The 20,300-nt window shown below is 37.3% G+C and overlaps 1 protein-coding gene across 2 annotated transcripts in view; it reads left to right on the top strand.

Annotated features, from left to right (window-relative positions):
- The window catches only part of PCCA (propionyl-CoA carboxylase subunit alpha), a 284,142-nt gene that overhangs the window by 101,443 nt on the left and 162,399 nt on the right, over positions 1 to 20,300 (top strand). For both annotated transcript variants that reach the window (XM_086770975.1, XM_086770983.1), the window contains 3 exons: positions 950 to 1,044; positions 8,393 to 8,543; positions 19,032 to 19,175. In XM_086770975.1, the coding sequence (XP_086627101.1) occupies positions 950 to 1,044; positions 8,393 to 8,543; positions 19,032 to 19,175 (390 nt within the window). The remainder of the gene's footprint in view (positions 1 to 949; positions 1,045 to 8,392; positions 8,544 to 19,031; positions 19,176 to 20,300) is intronic.

Here is a 20,300-nt window from a genome sequence, read left to right as displayed (position 1 = left end):
TAAGTGTAGAGTGTAACATCATAAAATTGAAGAAGTCTACTTGAATCCTCAAATCCAGTATCCTGGTGTTGGAAAGGGCTGCACTGTACAGTCCATTTCATAAAGAGACAGAGGTTTTTCTTACTCTGCCTTCCAGTTTAGAGTTACAGAATCAAGAGTTTAGTCATGCCAAACTTGTGTTTTTTTCTAACGTGTAGTTTAGGTAGATGAATCTAGATACCTGACTGTATGCTTAACTCTTCCATGAAGTGAAGCTGCAGCCAAAAGCTGTAGCTGACATCTGGTATTTAAGAAATTTATTGAAACTACTGCTTTAATTTCCATTGGAAGTACTGAGGAAGTAGCAAATCTTATTTTCCTTAATAAAAGATTGCAAAGTTTCTGAAGGTTTTTTTTCTTCTTCTTCATTGAAGACAGAGTGCTGTGGTTTGCTTACTAAGAAAGCTCAATTAGCCATTGCTTCTGAAAACTTCTGTGTGTAATTCAGGAACAAAATTTGGCATCCTTTGAGATTTTTCTCTCCTTCGTTGACACAAGATCTTGCTTAACAATATGCTTCTGAGTAATTGCAGTGTACTAATAATAATAATTTGCATTATGCAATACAATTTTAAATGCTTGAAAATGTAGTTTTAGTATTTTCAGTATTTTGATTTCTGAACTTTTGGGAACTTCTCACAAATTTTGAAGTGAGTGATTTTTTGCCATATATAGATTCTATATAGAGGCTTTAAAATAATTCTATTCAAAATTTGAAGGAGCATTTAATTAGTATTTCATATACAGTTAAATTTCTACACTGGTATTTTTCCCCAACTTTTATTTCTAGATTGAAAAAAAAGATATTTTAAAATTAAAATAACTGAATGCTACATAATAGTATAGTATCAAAAGTCTATATGCATAATGCATACATCTGTTTGTTAATAGCAGTGTATTATTGTTTCAGGTTTTGGCAGATAAACATGGTAATGCCTTGTGGTTGAATGAGAGAGAATGCTCCATTCAGAGGAGAAACCAAAAAGTTGTGGAGGAAGCACCGAGGTATGTGTACCAGACTCACCAGTTGGCTGGTGATTGGAAGGCTGATGATTTTATTTACTGTACAAATTTTATTCTTTTAAAAATTACTAAGAAAATAAATAAATGTTTCAGTTACAGTCATTTGACTGTAATGCAGTTTTGATGTTGTACTTGAGGGTGTTTTGATCTTGCTTCATGATGTCTTTCTACAAGAAGAAAACAAGTTTTGTGTTCTTAATTTTTTTAATGATCTTGTATAAAATGGATATGGTTCTTACCCATCAAATATATGTAGTATATGAGATGGCTTTCTTAATGTATCAGAGAGATTCTTCCTTTTCTTTGCAATTCAACTTTCGGATTTGAAGTAAAGCAAAATATGGAATAAGCATTAATTTTACCACAGATACAGATGTTTGACTATGTTATCGTAACTGTGAGAGGGCCAGATAATACTGTTTATTTCTATCTGAAATGGAACATGAGGTACTAAATACTCTATGCCACTTCTAGTGCAGTTCATGATACTGAACTATAGATGTAGGTGTCCAGTAACTCAAAAGTACTGAATGATCTTAATCTCACTGATTTGAAATGGGGCTGAAATACATTGCTGCTGTGCAAGGTACAGTCTTGCTGTGTCTTCTGTTGTGTGGCATTCATCAGAAAATATGTGTAGAAAAAAGGGCAGAAGGAAGTTCTCGTTTCAGAAAGCCAGCTGGGATGGGATTGCCGTTGTTTTATAGCACAGAACTATGTGATGCAACAATTTAGGATGTGAGGAAAGCACATAATTTAAGTGATGTTTATTTAGAGGCAGGTTATATGTTAATGTGGGATCATAATGGTGGGACTGGAACTGTTTATGACCTAGATTTTAAATTAAAAAAGCAAATTTTAAATCTAAGGATACAAGCCTACTAATAAATGCTTAAATAGCTCTTGTTGCTTCTTGGTAGTGCTTGTGGATTTCTCAGAAGCCTTATGCCTAAAGATCTTACTATGTTTTTGTTTGTGAAATGTGAAGTCTTCAGGTCCTGTTATAACATGCGTGTGCATATACGTGTACCTGAGCACTTAGGAGAGTCTTTTGCCTCAGGAGTACATGTAAGAGTGCCTACCACTACTGCCTGCTCATTCTCCATGCCTGTGGTCGGTTAAAAGGAGTGATGTGTCTTTTACTCACCAGCCAACTGTGATCATTGTTTTCTTTCATCAGAAATATTAGCCTTTTAATTTTCTTGGGCTTCTCTGTTGGAGTTGCCAGTAAGTTTTCTCATCCCCTCCTATAACTCTACAAGAGTGTGGCAAGTAGCTTCCAAAATTTGGCGTGAAGACTCTTCTTCCTTCTTGTTGTTGAATGTTTTAGACTCTGCCAGACTTTTACTGACAGCTTTGGAAGCCTTGTAAGTGGCTGAAAGGCAGACAGTTGGCTGCAGAATCTGTTTATTTACAGAGAGTTACAAGACTGTTGCAGATCAGCAGGGCACTAACTTCTCTGAGACACTGCTTAGACCCTGAAGCCTGAAGTTAGCCCTTCCTGTGAATACTGTTTCAGTTAGTCTCATTGATTAATGGCGAACACCTTTTCTTGTACGGCTGGGAGGAGGAAATATGGAGTCCTCAGTAGTCTTTTCTTCTCCTATTTTAAATGATAGATGCCATTAAGAGCTCTGACATAGGTTGAAGCATTTTTTTTTCCCCTTTTGTGAAGTCCAGAAGATAGGGATGCTATGGGCTAAAATGTTTATTTGTCTTTTGTACAGTTTAGGACTTTTGACTCTGGCCTCTTCTCAAGCCTCTTTTGATTTACTTTTTTTTCTACAATAGTATTTTTCTAAGTTTCTCTCCTTAAGATACTTTGTTGAGGGCCTTTTGGCTTTGAGAATAATCTCTGATTTTCTTCAAGCTAAGTCTGTAGCTGTTGAACTTATCCGTATGGGATCATTTTGTGTTTGAATCTTCAGTTTTTCTAGAGAAGTTCAGGCACTTGTAAAAATAAATACCTCTTTTGAGAAGAGAAAGCTCTTTAGTTCACACTCTGAGGTTACAGTATTGAAGGGAGCCCTGGTGTTCGTGGTGGTCAATCCTCCAGTTTCAAACAGGGGACCAACAAACTTTGATTATAACCCTTTTAACGTAGTTGGTTGTCCTACTCTATTCTGTGAATAGGACGTGTCTGATTATCACCAGTTTTTTTTAGTTAGTGCTGGGCAAAGTTAGTTCTATGCAAAACTTTCAGTAATTTACAGTAATTTTCTTTGCTTCTAGCTTCACACTGCTTTGGAAGATGCTGTTGGCTTCTCATTTCATCAGAGAGGCTGAAATTTAAACACAAGTAACATTTAATAGTCTGTTATTGTTCTTTAGTTCAGTTTTTGTTCCTCCTCTGCCTATACTCTTCTCTGTCCATTTTCAGAGGCAGTTTGCTGTGAAACAGTGTACTTTGTCAAGAAAAAGTGGGAGGGTGTGGGTATATTTTCCTGTCTGCTGGAGTGATTAGTAAGGGATTCTTACCCATATGGAGAAACAAGGCCCATAAGCTTATCAGAAAACTCATTGATCCTTTAGGATCAATCTAAAGTAAATGGATCAATGGCAAGTAAATGTACAAGGTCTTAGCTGACTTCCTATTCAATAACTCAAGCTCAAAGGAGTGCTTTTAAACTTCACTTAGTGAGAACAGATGTACTATCTAGCCATTTCAGAACCTATTAGAAACTTTTTAAAGCACTTTAAGTTTTCCCTCACCACTTGGGTGAAGGAAAGTCCAGCTGTTCAGAGACACGTGGCTATCTGTACTATTTGATGCCCAAAATTAAGATTTTGGAATGTTGTTATGGAGAAGTGCCATACAAAGGCCCTTCCACTCACTGTGATCATCCAGCTCTATCCTTTGCTGTAGCAAAGAGATTAAACATTTCATCCATGGAATACCATTTAGAATCATAGAATCATTTGGGTTGGAAAAGACCCTTAAGATCATGAAGTCGAACTGTAAACCTAATGCTATTAAGTCCACCACTAAACCATATCCCCGAGCACCATGTCTACATGTCCTTTAAATATGTCCAGGGATGATGACTTCATCACCTCCATGGGCAACCTGTTCCAGTGCTTGACAACTCTTTTGGTGAAGAAATTTTTCCTAATATCCAATCTAAATGTCCTCTGGCACAACTTGAGGCCATTGCATCTCATCCTATTGCTTGTTGCTTGGGAAAAAGACTCACACACACCTTACTACAGCCTCCTTTCAGGTAGTTGTAGAAAGCCATAAGGTCTCCCCTGAGGCTCCTTTTCCTCCACACTAAACAACCTCTGTTCCCTCAGCTGCTTCTCATAGGACTTGTTCTCTAGACCTTTCACCGTCTTTGTTGTTCTTCTTTGGATGTGCTCCAACAACTCAATATCTTGTAGTGAAGGGCCCCCCAGAACTAAATACAGTATTCGAGATGCATTATCTATCATATCTCGAAAAATTGAGCTTCAGGACACTGGATGCCAAACCTCTCTGTTTTCAGGCCTTTCCTGGACAAGTAATGATGGAATGGTGCCCTGTCATTGTGTTCTGTACTAGCATGCAAGATTCGTATTAGCATCCACAGTGAGCAAGTCCTTAGAACTTGCTAGCTGCCTGCTTATTCTCCTTTGTTGTTTCTACTTTTCTCCAATGATTCCTTGTCCCTTGGGTTAAACCATAGCATCCAGGACTTACAGAACAAGGTGTTTCTTAGGGCAGTTTCTCAGCAATTTCCCCAAATTTCCCCGAGTTTCATCTCAGGCAGGAAATAATTTGTTTATTATTTTTTTTTTTTCTTCCGAGCTGCATACGTTCAGAGTTGAGATTGCCTTATCTCTCCTAGATGTTAGTTTTGCGATGTCTTTTAAATTGAAAGATGTTCTTTCAATTTCAGTTCAAAGGACAAAATTTTTTTTTTTTTTATTTCTGCCTGTGACAGAAAGATCCAAGAGGCAGAAGATTTAAAAGGGAGGCTATTTTACCATTAAGTGACTGCATTATAATGCAAGTGAAACAGTTAAACTGTTTTGGTGACCTTTTTTTGCATGCTCCATTGTTAGTTTCTGTCAGGAATGTTTCTGTCTTCAGAAGGTGCACAGACAGCAAGTTCTTTCACTTTCTCCGCACACTAAGCTCTCCCTGAAAGATCTCAGTATGATGCCAGGTACTTCAGGGTCGTATTACAGATTAACTGCTAGGGTGCTACTTGAAGCCACTGACAAATTGAATGAATGTGTATAGGCAAGAACTTAGCAGAAAGGTACGTTATTGAACTAGATTCAATGTACAAGTTCTCCTTAGAGTTGTGCTGCGTGTACGTTTATCAGACTCCACATTTCCTATTGCTCTTTCTAGAAATCCTTGACGATTTCCTTGGGGTTAAGCGAAACAGCAAGCCTATTCTGTTTGTGACTGTGTACATGGTTCATAAGTGGTCACAGTTTAGATGTGGAGTCAAAACTGTGTTCTCAAATACTTCAGTAAATTTATGCTTGCGATGTGGTAGTACATAATACATATTTCAAATAAGAATGTTTTTTGTAGGTAAGTAATTATTTTTAAAAAGTGGTATGCCTAACTATTTCATAAGAACAGATCAGATGACATTTAGAAAATGAAGGTACTGTTCTCTCCTAGAGTAGTAGTATCTTCAGAGGAAGGCAGATGTTATTGATGATTTTTTTTTTTTTTTTTAAATTTTGTCTAAGCTGAGCAGTAAATTTTTGCTGATGGTATAACTGTCTGTACGTTTCAAAATATCAACTGTATCTGTGAGTGAAGGTGATCGAGATATTTTGGGAAACATTATCTGATGAACTAGAAGTGGAGAGGTAACATCTTACCCATATGGTCATCTCTCCATTGTAGAAACAATGGAACAAACAGACTGTATTGGCTTTGATCAACTTTACAATGGCTTGGAGAAGGTTTTATGAGTGAAATGTCAGGTCTGATCTTTTTTCTTTTTGGTGCTTTTATCTTGCAAATCCTTTTTAATTTGCAGTCTTCATGCTGCTATAGGAGCTAGTTGGTCAAAAGAATAACAAGTATAAGTGTGAGACAAAGATTTGAAGTCAGGTTTAAAGTGCTGTGTTTTCAAGTGATGCCTAATTAGATTGGGGAAGAGTTATTTCGTTTGTAAAAGGTGTATTGTGAAAGAGGGGAGAAACAATGTTATACGAAAGATAAAGCAGCAGAGAGGAATAGGAAAACTTTGGTTAGTTAACCTGGCTGATTGCAAGGATGATCCAGTCATTTTAGAACATCAAGCTTAACTACGTGGCAGAGATCAAGTTTAGCAGTGTGACACCTCTGTTCTCTTCTTTGGCTACAGCAGGAGGTGAGTGAGAGATCTTAGACCTACATTTAACAAACGTAGGGAAGACACCGCTGTAATAAGGGGGAGTAACTGTCTTTCATCCGTATGAGAAGTAGTAATGGTTATTCTACAAATAGAGTAGGAAGGCGATATTGAGAAGATTCTGTTCTTCATAAGCCAGTCATTGACCTTTCATGACCAAAGCCTTGCAGAAACCCCAGACTGAATTCCAGATTGTTGATTTTGTATAATGTATTATCCTTTTATTGAATCAAAATAAGAAATATTATTAAACTCTTTTATGTTACTAGTGCCTATTTTTGATAGGTATGACCCAGTTTTGCACATCTTCTGTGTTTTCCTCTGATCTGGTGTAGGATCTCGTAGCTTTCTTGGGATCAGACTTGACTTCATTTTCCTGTTGATCTCATTGTTTACTAAGAAAGAAATTTCTTCCTAAATTCTGAAAGCGCCTGCCCTACCATCCATTAGAACTTGCCCATGCAGGCACTGGAACAACGGAGATGCTAAGTAGCACTTTTCCTGTGAAGAAAAGGATTCCATTGTCTCCCAGTTTGCCTAGATATTTCCTCACTTTTTGTCATGTCAAATATGGTTTGTTGTGACAGAAGTCTCTAGCTCTTATGTGAGTTCAAGTCTTGGTGAAAAACCCTGTAGTAGGCACTGAAAGATAAGTCCTGACTTGACACTGGCTTCTGTCTGAGTGCAGTCCTGAGCCCCAGATGGAGCTTCATTGACTTTGATGGGGCCACTTCAGATATGTGGAGGTTCCTGATTACTCCTATGCGGAATTGGGACCCACTTATTGATGATGCCTCAAGAAATAAATAACATTTGGTATTTTCATTTTAAACAGTAACTTAGAGATAAGATAGAAATGATTTCCTGTTCCCTTTAAAAAGTACTTTTAGAATGATAGCTATGTGCCTAATGTAAGTCATTGCAGAAATATAATAAGCATATTTATAAGCTTGTGTAAGATGAACAGCTACGTATTGTCTTTCATTGAAGTTCAGAGTATCAGGGTGAGTGGCAACCAGTTTCACAGCTCTGATGGAAAGCCACAGAAATTTCTCTAGCTCTAAATTAGCAACCTGCATAGGTTAATCAAAATCTGAATTTGCAGTACAGAGGAGAGTAACATGCAGAATATGTACCTTCCTGAGTCTTTTGATTCCCTGGACCAATTGAAGTGACCTGTTGATCTCCTAGAAGGAGAAGATACGGCATTTGGGTGATGTTCGCAGTGGCTCCCAGGGTGGCAGCTGAGCTGCTCTTTGGATCCCCTGAGTGCGTCCAGGACTTGTGAAAAGGAATGAATTGTAATTAGCAAACATGGATAACTAGTCTTCAGCTTACAAGCAAAGCCAAGAGGAAGTTCAGCATATGAAGGTTTAAGTCATGATATTGTTGATGTTTTACTTAAATACTATGAATGCCGAAATTTTCTTCATCACAATCTTACTCACATAAGACGTCCCGATAAATACTTCATTAATTTAAGAACTTCTTTATTGCATAGAATATCAACGCAATGGCTAAACTGTTTTAATTTAATCAGAAAACAAATTCCCTTTAGACCTCCTGTCTTGTATTTTGGCATACATATTTCCATTGGGTGGATTTTTTAAGTTACTTTTTTTTTTTTTTGCAAATAGATATGCCTTCTCAAATATAATGGATTTGTATGTATTTATTTTCGTTTAACTTGCATTATTATAGATCTCAGTGTTCTAAAAAAATTGTGTTCTGTTATTTTATATTTTATATTTATATTTTATATTTATATTTATCCTGAATTTCCTGAATGTTTGCGGTAATTGCAAAGCATGCAGTATTTCTATTAAGGAGCAATATAAATGTAAAGGCATACATTTAACAGTCTTGACATGTTTTCATAACTCAAATAATGCTGTCCTCTTTTGGTGGTAGTTTAAGCAGAAGATGAAATGATTGAATTATTATTCTTTTTCTAACTAAAGAAAGGCATTGTTTCTGTATTGTAGCACTTTTCTAGACCCTGAAACTCGAAGAGCAATGGGAGAACAAGCAGTAGCTCTTGCCAAAGCAGTAAAATATTCCTCTGCTGGAACAGTAGAATTCCTTGTGGACTCCAGTAAGAATTTCTACTTCTTGGAAATGAATACTAGACTTCAGGTAAGAAAAACAGTTCTACAGATTCAGAAAAGTGTTATTTAAAAAAACAGAACATAACCTCTTTCCATACTTTGGGGTCTGCTCCTGCAAAGACTTACACGTAACCAACTTGACGTATGTGAGCACTTCCCACTGAACTTAAAGGATCTACTCAAATAAGCCTATGTGTACAAGACTTTGCAGCAGTGAGCCCTTGTACAGCACTCAAGCATTCAGAGCTTTTGCTCTTTGTTACACTTGACCTAAAGACCTTGCAAGAGGTCACTGTTAAGTGCCACTGTGACTTCACAGTAAGTGGCTAGCCACTGTGCTCTGATGCTTTTCCCCACTGGTCCCTAAAGTTTCTTTTTTTTTTTTTTTATACTTTGGTGATTGCTTGCTGAGTTTCTCTTGGAGGGTTATTAACCCTGTAAGTGTACATCCGCAATAAAAACACTAGCAATCTGCTTATGATTGAAATTGTGACTGGAATGCAACTATGTAAAAAGCGTGCTGACATGCTGTAGGATTTTTGTAACAGCTCATGTAGTCAGTAGTAGATGTTAGAATGTACACTACAAATGAATGGGCAGTTTTATGGAAAACTCTCTCTACCTCTTATTTGACTTTTATAATGCATTTCTGGTCATAATCTAAGAAAACAGGCACATAACTTAAAGACTGGATATCATTCTCAAAAATGGGAAGAAAGTTCAACTTGTAAGCAAGTAAATTCCATTCTTTATCCTCCTTTTCTCACTTTGTTAAGTAATGCCAGAAGGACTGAAATGTAGAATTAAGCAATAGAGCAATTAGCATCTTATTCTTTTTTTGGCTACATTTTGTTAGGACTGTGTCCCGCCTGCTGCCTGTACGTGTGGGTGGTGACAGAGCATCAAGAGATCCTTGATCCTTGTAATTCTGACATCGTTGAATGACTTTGTATAAAGGCAGAGTAAATTTGTGCTTTGAGTAAAGAAGTGAGAGAGAATTTGGGGTACAAAGGAGGAATAGAGGGTGTTGCAGTCTTCCCCTGTACTGTGGGAAGGCTGCTGGTAAAATTTGCCTTACCTTGCAGGGCAGTAGTGTTTTTGGAACGAGTCATGACAGTTATACTTCACATGCTTTTGCTAGGAGTTTGCTGGGCACAGTCTGGTCTACCTTAGATACAGTTAATGGCAACGTATAGGTCATTAAACTGTTATGAAGAATTTCTGTCTTTTGGTCATATTCTTTACACTTTCTCAATCTTGTAGTTTTTGAGAGAACGCTTTTTAGTGGCTCTCTATGTTCTTGTTTACATAGAAGAAAATCAGGGTTTTCTGCATAACTCACCAGGAGTTCAGAACCATTTCCTTGCTGTAGTGTATTATTGTCCATCAATTCCTAAATGGAATTAGTGGTGGAGTATCCTTGGAGTTGGTTCTTTTTGCGATTTTTTTTAAGATGTTATTTTTGCTGTGTTGTGATGTCTTCCCCCTGCAATGCCTAGCGGTAAGTGTTCGAAGTCCCAAACCTCAAACTTGCTTAATTGTAGAGTTCTCCACATATGCAGTAAGAAAACTGTCACAATTCCATCTTTAAGGACTTTAAAGACTCCTTTTGAAATATAGCCTGAGCAGTTTGGCAATCCCGTATAATAGCACACTCATTCTTTCCAATTCTTAAAGAGATTTACTAATCTTAAATTACGGTACTTGTGTAGATATTCTCTAATTCTTCTATCCTGACTGTATATTGTCTCTAATTAGTGTTTCAGCTTGAGACTGGAGAACAGTAATTTTCTGTGATTCTTCCCCAGGCTTACCTGATTGACCTGTCACTTCTCCCAGATCTCAAACTTTGCTTTCTGTTCAGCTAACAGTTACGCAACTAATATCTTGTTCTTGTTCCCTTCTATTAAGAGCCAAACATAGAAACTCTAATGAAGCTTGTCCAGATTTCACTTCAAAACCAGGAGAGTCTGTAAATATCCCTGTATTGCTTTAGCCTTTTCCTTTTACATCTCCCAACTGTGAACAGTGGCTAGCAGGCTCACTTGTCCTGTTTTTGCTGAACTCTCCACAACTGGAAGAACTTTCTTAAATGATGGACATCTGATCCATAAATGATGCTCCTAGGGTCTTTGTTAGTGTGCATTACAGACACTGCTACCTGTCAGCATCATCAGAATGTGTCCACTAAGTTATGCTATTTCCTGTGTCTGTTTTCATGTTTCGGCAATCTCTAATCAGATCACTGTAGCCTTTTTGCTTTAGATACAGACTTAAGAATATACTTGCGTAAGTATGTCCTTTGCACTGCCTGCTTATTTCTCCCCTCCCTCCCTTTGGTGTATCTGTCAGATACCTTCAAGTATTTTTGTAAATTATTTTGCAGTAATTGAGAGTTGTGTTATTATTTGGCTGTCTCTTTGGGGAACTCTTTGGGAATATACTTTTTCTGCTATATAGTTCTCCAAAAAAGTATAAGTAGTACTTTACAGGAAGTTTATGTTTTATTTAATTTTTGTTTTTGGTGTTGCTGCAATACAGTATGAGGTTGGAAAGTGAAAAAAGTTGGTGAATCAGTTCCATTGTGTCTGTTGCATGCTACATAAATCTGTTACAGATGTTTCACTCCCTCCAAGTTACTCGGCTAGAATGATTTATTCTTTGCTGTTGGCAGTGTACTTTTTGTTGTATCTGCTGCCCTACCATCTTTCAGAGGCTTGCCGATAAATATGAGACACGAGATTGGATAATTGCGTAGCGGAACTAGTTATTCTTGCTTTTCACAAGAAAACATAAAAAAGGCTGCCCTAGCATCTGCAAGAGAACTTCTGTATTTGTAATTTAGGGCACTTCTGGAATGGTTTTCAGACAGTTTGCCACTGTTAGGATTGTTGAGGCAGACCAGATGTTGAATATCTGATTCTTTATCGCTGCTCACGCTGCAGTGTGCTTTGTGTTACCTAGTTGTCATCAGCCTCATCAAAGGCAGTCATAGTCCAAAATAGCCAAACAGGAGCTTGGAAATTAACAAAAATGTTTTTGTTAATTAGACTGATAGCCTTTCTAACTGGCAAATGGTGTCAAAATTTCCTTACTGTGCTATCATCAAAAATGCTGACTTTCACCAGAAAAATTTCTTCTGCTTTTCATTGGAAGATCAGAAATGTTCCTCTGATTTTATAGGAGGAGAGTCTACAGTCTGTAAGTAATGAATATCTGCTAACGTATGGGTGTGCTGCTTACACGTGAATCAAAAGCTGACAGCAAAGGGAAAAACATAACATATTCTAGAAATTTGTAGTACCTTGAAATGAGAAGCATCTCTCATTGGCTGGAGGAGAACTGAGAAAGGTGCCACAAGCAGCGTGAAGAGAACACGTATCCTGAATACGTATATGCGTGTCAGGTCTGCTCCCAACCTTCTGCCTTCCTCATGCATTGTGTGATTTAAATAACAAGCGAGCACTCCCTTCCTCCTCAAAACATGACCAAATTTGTGTAGAGTAATCTGATTGAAAAGATTGTTTGTGTAGACTGTATTCAGCACAGTGGAGTGGAGAAATCATAGAATCATAGAAATACGGTAATTTGAGTAGCAGTGTGTTTTCTCCTCATGCGACAGTTTGAATCTTTTTGTCACAACTTTTTAGAGATTAAAAGTTAATTTTGCCATGTTTCTAAAAAACTTATTGAAAGCAATGGCATATCTGTATGTTTTTATTTTACAGTTAGTTGTAGAGAGGGTATTTATTTTATGTAAATCTTTTCAAGTTCTTTTAAAGTAACTTGATTCTAGGGCATAAGGCGAATGTAAGTAAGCTTCCATACACCCATAAAACCTTACCAAGTGTTAAGATTTTTATTCGTCACTTCCAGTGTTTCAATAAGATTTTACTGACCTCTGGAAAATGTTATATTCCAGAGCTTTGTCTTTGTATGAACCTGGCCATGCCTGGTGTAAAAGACAGAGGAAGAATTTTTGCATGCAACATGTCTCTTTCTACCTCTCTTTTCATCTGTTTGTCCACCCGTGGAAGTATAAAAAGCATGATTGGGAAATGTCTAGGAGCATGTAGAAATGCTGGTGATTGGTGATTGTCTGGAGCTCCACTTCTTATAAAGTGCTGGTTCTAACAGCCTCTTAATGGTATCTGTATTCTGTTGCACATCATTAGGCAACACCTGCTACACATTTGCTCAGTGAAGGAGAGAGGTGCTGGAAAATATTGCAGCTGCACTATATAAACAGTAGCAGCAAAATACAAATAGCAAAGCGATGAGCTGAGTCTGGATTGCCAGCTAAAACCACAGAGAGGTGGTGACTTTGGTATCCGTAGCAGACCCAGGGGACGGACGGCAAGAGGTGGTTTTGTTGTCTTGGTGTGCGTGGCTGCCTGGAGGATGGATTGTGATAGGTGGGCAGGAGTATGGGAGCAGTGAAAGGGGCTGTCAGGAGTTAGCGGAGTAGATTTCTACAAAGTCTGAATGGCGGGGTTTCAAAGTGAAGTCTCAAGCGACTGTTTCTGCTGTTTGCTGAGACTCTTCATATTTCTTAATACTGGAATCTTGTTTTAGTGTGACACTTTGCTTCAGTCATTTTCAATAGGCTAACGAACAGTGTCAGATGGTAAAGACTTTCAATTGCTGCTAACCTGGGCTGAATTTGAACTACTGACCTAAAGGTGAAAGGTCTCTTATCCCATTACCAATCCCCTAAGCCCACCAGAATCCATTCTGCACACAGTTTATACCAGCTGTTCATGGCCATTTTTAAAACCGAAAGAAAAGGTGATTTTGCTGCCAAACAACACTTCTTCACACAAGAGGGTCAGCCGACAACAGTTAACCAGATTTTTGCCACATTCTTGCCTCCTAATGCAACTTCCATTATGTAGCTACTGGTTGTCTGCTTTTCAGGCTTCCCAAAAGAACTACAGAAAAGCATTGCTAATTGTTGTTGACAGAAGAGAACGACATTGTTTGTGTAAGTCATTGAATCTGAAAGATGCCATTAACAGTGCTGCCAGGGCATGGAGTGATAGCTTAGGGACAACGTTACCACATAACTATTATAGAATACTATTTAAAAAGTAGAGAAAAAGGAGGCGTCCCTCCTTTTTTAATAAACAGAGAAACAAAAGATCATTTTTTAAAGGGTACGTTGGTTTCTTTCCTTTGGTGAATTTGATGTAAGGAAAACCCAAGAATGGCTGCAGTGTGACAGAGCCACCTTGAATGAAGTACTCTGAGAGGGCTTTAATAGTGCTGCTAAATACAGTGAAAGCAGGAATTGTATCTTTAGGAAAGAAAGTATAGGTTTTGTGGGTGCAAGTTTCTTTATTTTCTTACATGGAGTATGTAGTGGAAAGGAAACTGTGTGGAATTATTGCATTGTGAGGGTTGGGGTTTTTTTTTTTAATGAAGGATGTTAATTGAGAAAGTTAAGTTGAAATTGTTAGCTAAATAACTTGATATAAAGCGGGTGCTGTTTGTTTAAAATGTGGAAAAGATAGATTCAGTATTCATAGACTATGTAAATGGTTTCTTGCCTGTGTCTGTCCAGTACAATAAAGAAAGAAATCCTTGCAAAGAAAAATTGGCAAAACTGAATAAATGATTATTAGAAGCTAACTTCCTATGAGGAAGTAGATTAAATATTTTTCAAAGTTATTATGTGCTGTTATTAAAAAATTAGTTGGTACCGAATGTCTATGCATTAGTTTGTATTTCTGCAGCATCATGCTTAAACAATAAAAGAAGTCTACCTGAGCATCTTAGTTTATGGAAACTTTTGTAGTTCTGGTTGCAGTCAGTTCTTCAGCCACATACTTATAAATTGGAAAATAAGCAGCAACTCATATTATGTACTATGTCTATAGAAAAGGATAAAATAGGAGATTGCCTGTTATATATTCCTATATCCTTTCCATTCATTCTGTACATTAATCCGAACATTGTGTGTTCTCCAGCAGCCTTTCCGAAAAGCTGTTTTTTACTATGTGTCCCCAAGCCCCATATACATGGCTGTTGTGAACTATTTTGTGGAAAGAATATGTGACCCCAGACTGCTCCTGCTTATAGTAGTCAGGAAGCTGGTATGCTTGAAGAGCAGAACATGTTTGCACCTCTGTTGCTGAGGTGATATGAAATAGAAACCAGGCTTACTGAAATAACGGGAGCTGAGGAGCATCTGTAAGTTGATGGGTTTGGGTCAATTGATACTGGATTTGGCTGCTGCAAAAAAGCCCATGGGATTCCAGGTGAATCATGTTTCCTGGAAACTGAGGGGTATGTTGAAAGTTAGTTTTGAGATTATTTATCTGAATGTAAAGGAGTATATGACACCAACTAGGGACTTACAGTAGTAGGGATGACATAAACTGTAGTTTTAAGTCTACTGACATTTAGATTTTTTTGGCTGCTATGGTCTGCTTGAATGCTCCAACTGGTGTTTGAGTAACTTGATGCCTTGTGCACACAGGGGCAAGAGAACAATCTGTGAGGGTATCCAGAAGTGTTTGCTATTAGATCTGAGTACCTTGATGGCCTTGGGAAAAATATGTCCTGAAATTATTCCCCTAAATATAAGGGGAGCAGTCATTGCTCATTTAACTTTTAGCTCCCACTATTTATAAAAATTGCATGACTGTTTCTGTAGCTGTGGCTGGACTCCAGTATGGTAAGGCTTTAAGACTGTGGGCAGTCACAGAACAGGACAAGAGTTAGCAGCCTCTCCGCGCAGTTCTGGGGATGGATGCTAACTGGACTGCTGTGTTGGCAGGTTCCCCTAGCTCTTTTGTCCCTTCTTCACCATCTATATACTGGGTCTTGGTGGTTATTTTCTTACAGGGTTTGCCACCAGTGTAGCTTGCTATATAAACTGAAAGAGGTTAGGGAAGCAAAAACTCTTACAATGTTCACAAGGCAGCTGATTGCTGTGAGGTGTCTGAAGAAAAGCAAATCCCGCATGAAGAAGAAGTGCTTTCCCTTTACCCTGTGTGGATGTTGCTGGCCCTAACAGCTATGGCTTTGTGGACTTGACAGCAGGAACATAAGTGGTGTTTTTAAGAGAAAGAGGTACGTGTGGGTCACAGAAAGTGAGGAGTAAGAATTTTTTTTTTTTCAGGTGGTGTGTATTGTACTTAAGTGCATTGAAATAATAATTTGTTACAAATTGTTTGTGACTTTACTTTGTATAAGTAAAGGAACTGGTAGTAAAGGTGATGCTTTCAGCAGCTAACTAATTGAGAGTTATCACTGATAAATTTTTCTGATTGTCCAGTTGAGAATAAGGCACAGCTGCCTTAATGTTGCTATGATCTGTGGATTGCTTGCTGCAGACATGTCTGGTTTTGCCCTCTGAGTTAAGGACAGAGATAATGTGTGGATTTACCCACTATCACATAACCGTACCACCATTGGCTCTTATCTTATCAACTAGGTCTTCACTGGCAAGATCTTGGATCTTGTGTATGGCCCACAGCTAGAAGAGTTGATCAATTGAATATGATTCAGTTCCATTTGTGAGCATACTTGCATTCATATCTTTAAAAATTTAATAGGGACTTGCCATTTTATGAATGCTAAGGCTGTTGATGGAGAAGAGATATAGCATAAAATAATAGAAGAAAATACAACAAGCAGGCAAAACAAGAGTGACACCTGAAGTAGAAGACTGAAAAGTAAAAGAGAAAAGTGTTTAAAGCCTAGCTTTTAATAGTGATTTAAAAATAGATACAACAGTTACCTTAGCCAAATAGCTGCAACAGTTATTCTAGAGCTTTCTGAAGTAGGGAATGGTGATACCTGTGTTTTCTTTTTTTTTTTTTTTTTTTTTTTTTTTTGGGAGGGATAAGAGCGGTCTTATTTCTTCACTTCTACCCCCATCCTTCCTTGCTTTGGAAAAGATTAGAACTTTAATTTCAGATCCTGCATGTATCTCTCTGTGGGTGCATTCTTGCACCTCCAGAACCTCATTGCAGGGTGCTTATTGAACCAGGACGTAGCATTACTGCTTTATTCATGTCTTTTTGTACTGTATGCTGAGGCATATTCTATATAATGCTAAAAATACTGACCCCCTTCTGCACCTCCCCTTGCTGAAAGAAAACCTTAAATGCTGAAACAAGTGCAGTTTGAGCTCACCTCACTGAAGGGTTAAAGTTACAAATAAGTGAACTAGGATTTCAAGGTTAAAATTGTTTTCTCTACCCTATTTTGGTGATCTGATGGTCTTAATGTATACTAAAATGCATTTTAGATGTATTTGGTACCTCAAAATTAGCAATATGATCGGTGCTGTCTACATTATGCCTGAACAGCACTAGTTGAAGCACAGTCCTAAAAGAATGCAGAACAACTTCTCCCCACCCCAAAAATACCCTCAAAAATTTTCCTTGTAATATTTTCTGAATGCTGTTTTGTGTGCAGACACAAAGGGAGTATTTTGAAGAAACAGAGGAAAATATTGACCAAGTCAAAGATCTGTATAGAAGAATGGATTAAATAAATGTTTGTGGGATGTAAGAACCAAACAACAAAAATATTTTTCTTTCCAGAAACATTCCGTCCTATTTTGATCATCAACAATAAAGTGGAAAACAACAATGAAGCTATTGAATCTGGAATGCCAATTGCAATCCAAGAAAAATGACAGTATAACTAAATAATGCAAATATCTTTTAAAAAAACTGTATTTTAATTATCTGGAATGTTAGAATTACAAACGTGTTCTAAACTTGAAGATAATTTTTTAGAACTTAAATTCCAAAATAAGAGAATAAGTTTCGTTGTCCAAATATGAATATGTGATAAGTAACTTTCTATTAAAACTTAGGGAGTTTTAATAGAAACTTGAAGTCTTAATAGAAATGGAATTGCTTCAATTTAGCACTGCGGGGTAGACACTGAGATGTTTCATAGATTCTCCAAGTACTGTTATTAAGCTTATCATGCTGGAGAATGTCATGTGTTAGGTAGAACCAAGATTGAATCCCAAAGGTACATCCTTAAACTGTATAATCAGATTCCCATTTCAATGTCACTTTTATCCTTCAAAGAATAGGTGCTTGTTTCAGTGATGATTTGTCATTAAAATTATGTCAAAACGTCTTAAAATGTTGTTGAAACTCTAAACAAACCCACAGCACACACAGGGCTAATTATGGATGCCATCTGTTTATTTTTACAAAGCTTTTTTTTTCTTAAAGACCAAAGCATCATCTTGTTCTGATAAGCCACAAGATTATTGTAATGACTAAATGTTTTCCTTAATACTGATGTAGTTGAAGGAAGATAGACAAGTAGTTTGGTCACTGAGCTTTTCCTGTGTCACAAAATGTACATAGTATGACATCTCATGATAGAGAAGCCGTTGTGAAGTGCATTTTCTTAAGGTATTTTGACCCTTGGAACACAAGGCAAGTGTGGCAGTTGTGTCATAATTTCTATATGGAAAGTCTTATGGCTGTCTCTGTGTGAAGAACATGCTTTTAGCGTACCTATTTTTCACTTCGTCTATATGGTGTGCCTTCTTGTCTTTGGGTGCTTTTTTACTGTATTATGTCTAGTTAAAGGTTTTTGAAAGTTAATAAATGTGTCCATTTATATCCCCATTTCAAGGCAAAAAGGTGTGTGTGTGCATATGCACGCGCACGTGTGCATGCTTGTATGCACATGCTGGGGTTAGCGTGAACGACGGGTATTCCCATGGCAGCATCATCCAAAGCCGTTAGCAGCAATTTGCTGAGAGCGCAGAGTGACTTTGCTGGTCCAGCCCAGCTATTGTGCATGCTAAGCACTAAACAGATAAGTCTGGAGGGTGGGGGGTGGGGGGGGGGCGGGGAGGAGAATTGAAGGATCCATCTGCTGATTTCTGCTACACTGCGCTGATGCAAGATTACGCTAATCTGGTTGCTTGTCAGGACAGGTTAGTGAAAGCAGGCGAATGGGTGAGATTTAGGGTAGGCTAGTTCTATGGAAAATTGTAAGCGGCTCCTGTACGTGCCATGTTAAGTGTAGCAGAATGGGTTGATTATCAGCTACTTTGAGATTTTCAATTAAAATATATTTATGGCTATAATGTGAGTCTTTTCAAAACAAAATCAAATGGGAAAAGCTTTTCGACAAAGAAAAATCAACTCATTTTCACCAGGTGCATTTGAATTTGTAAAATAAATGGAAAATAAAACCAAACAAAACCCTGCGAAACCCTCTTAGGTGTTCTCCATACGTTTCCTTTTGTATGCTGCTCCTAGTTTTTGTATTTCATTAATTATATTATTTTTTGAGGTTTCCCTGCAAAGGTGGTTGCTGGAGTTTGTCAAGTAGAATTTTTTTTTGGGAAAGAAGACCAAGATAGGAACGTGTTCTTTGTCTGTTCTTTGGTTGGTCTAATTTCTTGTTTATCTATGTTTGTTTATGGAGAATGGTTTGTGGTTGGTTTTTTGTTTTATTTTATTTTAGTTTTTTTGGTTGTTTTTTGTTACCTACTGACTGACAGTTCTTGACCTTGCAGGTTGAACATCCCGTCACAGAATGCATTACCGGCCTGGACTTAGTCCAAGAAATGATCCGTGTTGCCAAGGGTTACCCTCTCAGGCACAAACAGGCTGATATTCCCATCAACGGCTGGGCGGTTGAATGTCGAGTTTATGCTGAGGTAAATGAGTGGTAATGGGGAGGAGGGTAGGTGGTTGAATTGCGGAGTAATAATACCCAGGTGTGGATAGATGCCAAGGTGAAGTCAAGGAATATCATGTGAAAGTCAGGATTTAGAGTGTGTCACACAAACAGTTAATGAGCTTTTGTAGAATTGTTATTTTTAAATTCAAAATACAGTGTGTATTTCAACATATCTTTTTTTTTTTTCTGAAAATCAAAATTAAAAGTAGTAAAAGAGATAACCAAGGTTTATTTCTAAGGACATTCTGTTCACGTTTAATGATGGAGTGCTAGAGTTATTTGCTGCAGTTAACTAGTGTTTTCAGATTTCTTAACTTGTGTACTTGATACTTTTTGTCTCAAAAAGACAGTTGAAAATCAGTAGCTTACAGAATTTTTGTTGTTGTGCTAAAATATTTTAATAGCGTGCTGAAAAAGCAAGTTCTAGATCTTCTGAAACTACAGTTTATAGGACAAACTTTCAAGGTACCCTCCAAGACAATAACTTTATAATTACAGTATGACTCTATCTCACCTTTAATAAGCTTAATAAAATATAAAACCTATTTTCAAGCATGTTCAGGACATTTCAAGGAATCATCTTTTTGCTGTCATTTTTGATACACGATAATAAAGATTTGTTAATTTAAAAATTATGCTCAGATGTTTTCATGTTGTTTGAGGAACATTTTAGGTAACTGTGCTTTTCGAAAATGGAGATGTTTTTCCCCCTCACTTAACTATTGTGGATTTTGTGATCCCGAGCATCTTAGTTTATCTTAGTTTTTTCTTTCTCCTCATGACATGCGCATAATTTCACATGCTCTACTGATTACAAGTTATATGAACTGTTTCGATAAAGAGTAAATACTTGTCCTGTGATTGGCATGGAAGCTCTTCTGAGTATGAGTAGGCTTTACCCTGGGGTAACTGATACTTGGGATTTTTATTTTTTTTTGTTCAATTTAGATTCCCTCAAATTTGCAAGTAAGTAGTGGATCCATTTCCTTTGCCATGAGTTTAGTTATTCTGTAGACCATATATTTATTTGCTCTCCTATTAAGTTTATATTGATATTGTATTATTTGTATTATGTTGGAGATTTCCAAAGACATAAAGGTCA

The sequence above is a fragment of the Chlamydotis macqueenii genome, chromosome 1, assembly GCF_036417535.1.
Source record: "Chlamydotis macqueenii isolate bChlMac1 chromosome 1, bChlMac1.mat, whole genome shotgun sequence".
Classification (NCBI taxonomy): Eukaryota; Metazoa; Chordata; class Aves; order Otidiformes; family Otididae; genus Chlamydotis; species Chlamydotis macqueenii.
The sequence above is the reverse complement of the archived record's forward strand: the minus strand, read 5'-3'. Positions and strand labels throughout refer to the sequence as shown.